Raw genomic sequence first — 7,840 nt, 5'->3', positions numbered from 1 at the left:
GCGGTGAGGTGGCGCTGTTGTCGATGTGTAGAGTGCAAAAAACAGTCGATTTGCTTAGAAGGGTAGTTGTTGCGTGGCGTTAAAGTGAGGAGTTTCGTTTCCATCGCTCTAAAGCATGTTGTGAAAAGGCTTAATGACGAAAAAAGACGAGATGCTTGAATCCATCGTGCTACTGTCCTATATGGTAAAGCATTTGCTCCAAAGGCTTCCACTAATCCTCGATAGCATTCTGTTGCATTTTTGCCACGGGCAACCTCGATTGTAAGCCACGACCGCTGATCACCTTTTGAAAACATGCTTTAGAGCGATGGAAACGAAACTCCTCACTTTAACGCCACGCAACAACTACCCTTCTAAGCTAATCGACTTTTTTTTGCACTCTACACATCGACAACAGCCCCACCTCACCGCACCCATACCCTATTTACGCATGCCCGTCCTTCTGTGAGTTTAGTTGCCACTATTTAATTTACAACCCTCGTATAAGTTTTTTTTCTTTCAATTCCTACTATTAGTTCATACTCCACCTAACATCTTGTTCAAATTTTCAATCGCTAATAAAATACTTTTTAGTGATCCACTCAAGTTCAAATATATTTCTTTAAACTTGTAGGGGATGATGTTAATACAGTTTTATCAAATCATTCATTTTAGTTTTAGATGAGAGACAAAATTATAAAAAGTGACTAAAATAAAAAAAAAATGTCTTTGTTCACCAAAGTAGGAATAGAATTTATTTTTTACTTTTTTAGATTACTTGTTTATGCACAAACAGAAGAAAAAAATTAGTTTGATTTTTCACCATTCAATGTTTGCAATTCTCGCTTTCACGAAAACTACCGAAAAGTAGAGATTTTTATGTATTTTTGAATAATAAACTGCATATTGCAAATATAAAATAAAATAAAACTTTGAAATTTTATTTTAGCGTTCTCAGTATTAGTAATGTAAAAAGTTATGAAACAGCTTTTCTCGTCATCAGTCGGGATATGTTGTTCAGCATGAAACTTTGAAGAAATATTAGATAGGAGTGCGTGATTAAAAACAGCGGGCAATGATTAGAAACACTCATCTAATTCGTTAACTAAACGATGGATTTAGCAAAAGAAATTTTACGACCGGCTACAATAGCTTCTTCTATTGAGCCCTGGTGGCTCAAGGGATAAAGCATTCGTCTTCCAATGAGGCGAACCGGGTTCGAATCCCAGCAATAGCGGGTCGATAAGAATCCCGCATCCGGCTTGCACCGACCACAGTGCAAAATATCCTCAGTGATAGACGAATCATGGGTTAGAGTTCCCCTTGCCGTCAGGTCAACCGCGGGAGATTTTCGTGGTTTTTCTCCATCAGAAAATCCTCCAAGCAAAAAGGCAAAATTTTTTCCCAATACTCGATCCAGGAGTTCCCTCGTCTTCTGGATTGGGTTCAAAATGACAAGGTTATGGAGTTGACCATTAGCAGTCGTATATCCAAAAATTGGGTCGGCTGTACGGTTATAAGATGAAGTAGAAAATGGGCTTACCAGAAGTATCCAATGACGATGACACCGGGTGCTGATAGGACGAGTTGAATGTATCTCCAATGCCTGATGAGCCAGGTGAGTGTTGAGAGGATTATATCTCCTGATGCGTGAAACATGGCGACGGAGAAGGCCGCTATACTCTGCCATTGGGTCGGTAAGTTTTCCAGCAACAATAAATAAGATGAACACTGCACACCCTGCAATGAGTATATTCCACCGATACAGAAATAAAATTATTTTTAGATCAGAAAATTTTACTAGTTCTGCAATCAAGCAGTTTTTGAAAGTTAATTAAATGGTTTTTTGATTTTATGTTTTTATATATTTAATAAATATCTTTGTTTTGGGCAATTACATTAGTATAGTTCGTTTACCAAGAGTTGGCGCTTGGTATCCCACGATACTATTTCACTATTTTTGGGACTGAATAAGGTTGCTATTTGGCGATCGTATGATAAAAACATTTATTTCACAATCTCTATGTGAATTTTTTTTTTTTACATTAAATGTTTCATTACTTTGATGATATTTCTCTCTTTTGAGTGAATAGTTAGTCCTTTTTGAGACATTTTGCTGCAATAGATTTAATTAGCTAGAGTAGAGAAAGGTATAATATCAGATGATAAAGCGAAGTAAGTGACTTAAAAAGAATTCACCGTTTGCGTTTGGCGCGCCTTAAGGGTTGTCTCAATTTAGAGCGCGGAGATGGCCTCTTGCTGTTTGTATTATGTCGCGATTTTTTTTCTTCCTGCAAACCTTATATATGCCCGATGATAATCGTCTCCTCAAACTTCGATACTTATTTCATTTAGGAAGAAAGAAGCGAGCAGTGCAGAAACGTTTTTGAGTGCACCAAATAAATGAAGCAAGATACGTTGAAAGAGATGTGCTTTTTCATAAGCTACAAAAAGATCCAGATAAATTTCATTAGCTAAGCATTAAATATTCTTTAGCTCAGGCATTCAATATTTTGCTCACAGCGCAGAATGACGTGATTAAAATTGATTGAAAGAATAAAATAATGATATTAAAAGAGGAGAGAGATAGAACAACAAATAAAACGATTTGAAGAGAAACATATATATATATGCTTAACCGACATTTGATTACCTCGTCGGACATAATCGCTATCGTGTCGGTGAGTGAGTGACCATTGTCGGTCGTGCAATGAAGATCTTTTCTGATATTTTAAGGGAGCATTTAAAAAGAAAGGCTTAAAAATGAGTTACTTACCGATATGAGAAATGCTTGCATAGTGAAGACTGCACTAAACACTCCGTAAAGTGGAAGGAAGTGAAGAAATATTCCGAAACTGGTGTGGAAGAGCAAAGACAGAAGGAGTACATACTTCCGTCCGTACTTGTCTGCTAGCCTTCCGCTCACCAATGCTCCAATCATTCCGGCAACAGTTCTCATGTAAGGTAAGAGAACCGACAGAGATTCATACTCGCAAACCAGCTCCCACTACATGAAAATACACTTTATTCAGTTTCGTTCCAATGACTCATATATTTTCAATTCACACTCTTCCTATATATCTTCTTCAAATCGTTCATAAAATACTTTTTATTCATTCACTCAAGTCTAAATACACTTTTTTTTTTATGTTAATACAGTTTTTGCAAATATTAATCTATTCATTCAATAGGGATGCGCGAAAAACTCGAAATGGAATTTTCGAAAGGATTAAGCCCAGGGGTCCCCAACCCTATGCCCGCGGGCACCATGGCGCCCTTCGATCGGTTTAGGTGCGCCCGCTGCTTGTGCCCAACAATAAAATACTTCCATTTTCAATTTTCCCGTAAAATGTTATGTAATTTGTATTTGCTTTCTCAATATGGATGATAAACCTAACCAAAATAGAAATCGTCAGGAAAAGGATCTCCATTCCCACCGATATAAGCACAAAGCAAAATATAACTGACCACTCATGAATTGAACATATGAACTCTTATACTTTGTATGTTTTTCAAGCAATTCGTAATAATTTATTTTACTCAAGGATATTAATACTAATTATATTCATGTGTTAAATTAAATTTTTTGTGCATTACATGCAGTGTATATTATTTCCCATGTCTACCAACTATAAATTTATCTTGAAAAAATAAAAGGTGCCCGCCATTCGACCGATATTCTGGTATTTGCTCTTAGGTACAAAAAGGTTGGGTACCCCTGGATTAAGCGTTAGTCATTGTTTTAAATTTTACTATAAGTGATTCAGTTTTTTCACATATTTTAGAAATAACATCACTGATCATTTCTAACTTATAGCTCTATTTGAGCAAAAAATAGTTTATTGCGAGCATTTAAATATTTCATTATTTTATATTCGCTGTGTCATATAATTTCAATGAACGTGGTAGCACGTGTGGTCCACGTCACCCAATTGATACTGATACCACGAACCTTTTCTTCAATTCCTACTATTGGTTCACACTCTCTCCCTATACATATTCCTATATCTTGTTCAAATTCATTAAGTTTAAGTCATTCAATAAATTTACTTCATTTCAGTTTCATATGGCAGTTTTTTCAAATATGAATTCATTCATTTGAGTTTTATAGGGGTGAAAATGTTTTAAATTATTTAATAAAAAGTAACTAAAATGAAATTTTTCTTCATTGACCTAGGTAGGAATTGAACTTACATTTTTCTTTGTATTACTTGTTTTATAATTAACTTACTAATTTCGAAATTTTCAAATAAAACTGACTGCTGAATGTCACCAATTTAATGAATATCTCTGCCTATCATTCAACGGCTTCACCGATACGAACATACAACTATATCTCAACAAGTTTTAATATATATAATCAAACACATCGTCGCAAAATTAATGCGTTCATTTTTTTTTTACGTAAGACGTTCTCTAGTAAATAAAAGCAAAAATTTACAAGATTTCTCCAGCTATTAAGAATATTACCGACGTATTATTTGCTCTTCATACTTTTCTATTAATTTTAACATCGTGTCAGCCTCTGTTGTTTTATATAAAAAAATATTGAGCCAAAGAAGGCATAAGTTTTAATACCAGTTCCATAGCAGTCTACGCAACAACTCTGATCTAATCTTTTATTCGATTTAAGAAATCGCGGACCCATCTGGAATCAACTTATGCTTGCAATTGCGGTCATGTTGTAGCCGAGAGGGCAAATATGTCCCAGCGTTGACAACTTTCAGCACATGAAAAGTTTCTATTGTCCTGCCCTTTTCCCTAATGAAAAGCTTCAGTTTTTAAATTTCTGTTTTACAGTTTAAAACCATGCTAGTTGTAAATGGTTTTTTAAAAAAATGTCTGGTTTTTGTATTCGTGGTTTTATGGCCATACTAGTTGTAAACGGTTTCAAAATCACAAAGGTAAAAAATATTCTTTACCGTTCATCGGATTGACAGACTGCTGTCGGCTATTTTACCGTAATTTTAGAATAAAAATTCTAACAGTATGGCTCATACAAGAATTGCTTCCACGCCTTTACAAATTAGAAACTATTTTTAGTAAACTTTCTACAATTTGGATCTAGAATGAGTCTAATGATGATATCAAATTCAATGCGGAACATTGTACATTTGCTTGTTTTGAAATTATAATTCATAAGGGAGATCTATGGAAGAATAGTGCTACGAGACGACGTAAATATTACACTGTTGTAAGAAATGAGGAGAACTTATCGAACTACAGCATTGATTTTAATAAAATTTGATGTGTGTACCTGCACACTACATTCAACAATTGTAATACACACGCATGTGTAACACTCGTTAGAGTGGGAAGGTGTGAAACAGCGGATGAAACAAAAATGGAGTAATCCCCTCTTACAGGCCTTGCAGCGTGATTTCATACTTGAAATGAGGCAGTTTATCAACCTTCCGACTCCTTATCTTCCGACGAACGATCATGCGTGTGAATTATAATTGTTTTATAGTGTATGCGAATATCAAATTCCACTAAAATCAGTCCAGTTGTTCGATCTGCAAATTCTCTTAGCACCAGTGTATGGATTTAGTCACATAAAGGGCAATTAAATAACGTGGTTCTTCTAGTAGTAAAATGTACCTTTTCCGTACGTAAAATGTAGTTGTTAGAAAGGAAGTTAAGGTGGATGAAACTGCTTGAAAAATGTTTTACGCGAGTAGATATCCAATTTATGAAATCAGGACAAAACGATTCTCTGATGAAAATAAATAAACATTTAAATTCTGAAGAGTTTCATTGAGTACAACTTTATTTGTCTCGTTAAGACACTGTTCCCAGCAGATCACCCAAGTCAAGCATCACTGACTACTGGTCAATGGGACCACTTGGATCAGTCTGCGTAGGGACCGAGGGTGAGCGGCTCTCGACTTTGTGTGAGGATCGCCTCGTTACCGAAGCGGGGGTGCCATCCCCTCTGCTTAGGATCAAAATGGTGATAGCATGTCTTCGGATCATCCTCAGGGACGTTTCCCAGATGGTCTCCAATAGCCCATTGTGCAGCTCTAGTGCATTCGTGTCGCTGAACAGCAGACCCAATGTTTGGGTTTACGACTACTAATGTTCAACTCCGTAGCCTTGTCATTTTGAATCCAATCCAGGAGACAAGGATACTCCTGGATCAGTACCCCCAGTTGTATTGATTTGATATGGAAACATGGAGGACTTTGCGACTCGACAGAATGAATGTGCATCAGTCACCATTTACTACACGGTGAGTTTTCAGCCGGCCGAGATCGAACTCACGAGCTCTTGGACATGAGCCCAGTGCCCTACCAACACCAGAATTTCGTGGCCCCTGTTCTGGTGTGGCGTAAGTGAACTACTACAACAATTTTATTCACATCATTTGATTCTCTTCCGCTTTGTTGGTCCAACAACCAGCTCTCTAAGTTGAGAGCTTTACTGTAAATTAGTTTGACGTCCACCCACGGTTTCTTTGCTGGCACTGCGGTTTAGAAGACATAGCCATAAATATTTTTAAAAACAACTTACCTCTGTGACAACGGTCGATTCTCCTTTTGGCATGAGGAATTCCCAACCATCGTCACAAGTCTTGGTACCTTTCGAGTGGTCGAGTGGATCGGCATACAACTCACACGCAGAATACTGTTGCTTGCCAGCCACAGTGATAATCGGCCTTAAATCGTAATCTCCCAGAGTCAAATTCGATTCCGCTCTACATCTGTGTCTCGGCGTGGCCATGTAGAATGTCAGAAGGTGGTCGCTAAATGATACCGGCAACTGCATGCAACTGAGGAGAAAAGCTACCAGAAGGTGATACTTTCCGGGTGCACCCACCGACAACAGCACTCTATCCAAGTGTGACGGTGCAATGGATACCGCGGTCATCTTGTTTCAATGTTAATGGTTCAAGGCATTTTGTTTTGAACCACTGAGATGAACTTTAACTTTGAAATGCACTTTTTGAAATGAAGACATCTTCGAGTGAGAAGATCTTGAATATGAACTGAAATGAAACCTGAATGAGTCAATAGGGCTTAAATGTACAGATAACACACTTCTTTAAATTTGCGCTTTCATTTAGCACATTTCATACTACAGTCCCTGGACAAATTATGAGACTCACTATAAGATTCCATGTAAATTCTTAATTATCAGCTGATACACTATACACAGCTTTGTTGTTTTTACGCGGCTGTTTGCACTTGTTTACTTTCGTTTATCAATGGGTTAACATTGTAATGCAATACGTTAAACATAAATACAAATGGGAAGTTTTTAAAAAATCTCCCGAATAAAAATCCATTGCATGTATGTTTAAATATAAGAGTATTGCCTATAAACTCGTGCAATTAGCGATAAAGCCGTACCTGATAATTAAGATTTTACATAGAAATCTTACAGTATGTCTAATAATTTGGCCAAGAACCGTATATACGAATTTTGTTTTGTATTATGACACAAGATATATTAAAAATGACATCAGCATTATATAAGACCATCCCCTATTGAACTATGCTTAGAGTAACTAGTAACTATGAAACTATGAGTTTAGAGTAACTACGTACTAGTAACTATGCTTTTTGAAATGGAAACATATTTTCCTTCCTATTACCTTCATATTTTGTTAACCAAACCATCATTATAGGATATTATTATTTGTTATTAAATTTTGTTTACGATGTAAAATGAAAATTGTGGAGAATCCCTTATCATTTTAGAGCTTTCAATAAAAAGGAACAAAAACAAATTAATTAACTCATAGAATCATTTTAAAATTTTCATGTATTCAAATTGAACTATTTTCATAAGTTTCCGAATACGATGTCGTAGATGGATCATGGGTTAGAGTCCCTATATATATATATATATATATATA

General features: G+C 36.1%; 1 protein-coding gene across 1 annotated transcript in view; it reads right to left on the bottom strand.

The window, feature by feature from the left end:
- Positions 1-6,930, bottom strand: part of LOC107457415 (organic anion transporter 3-like) — a 32,663-nt gene extending 25,733 nt beyond the window's left edge. The window contains exons 1-3 of the mRNA XM_016075574.3: positions 6,493-6,930; positions 2,756-2,986; positions 1,523-1,719 (exon numbers count right to left, since the gene is read on the bottom strand). Of these exons, the coding sequence (XP_015931060.1) occupies positions 1,523-1,719; positions 2,756-2,986; positions 6,493-6,849 (785 nt within the window). The 5' untranslated portion in view covers positions 6,850-6,930. The remainder of the gene's footprint in view (positions 1-1,522; positions 1,720-2,755; positions 2,987-6,492) is intronic.
- Positions 6,931-7,840: the final 910 nt, after the last annotated feature.

This window comes from Parasteatoda tepidariorum, chromosome 1, assembly GCF_043381705.1.
Source record: "Parasteatoda tepidariorum isolate YZ-2023 chromosome 1, CAS_Ptep_4.0, whole genome shotgun sequence".
Classification (NCBI taxonomy): domain Eukaryota; kingdom Metazoa; phylum Arthropoda; class Arachnida; order Araneae; family Theridiidae; genus Parasteatoda; species Parasteatoda tepidariorum.
Note: the sequence above shows the minus strand (reverse complement) of the source record. Positions and strands in the feature narration are given on the sequence as shown.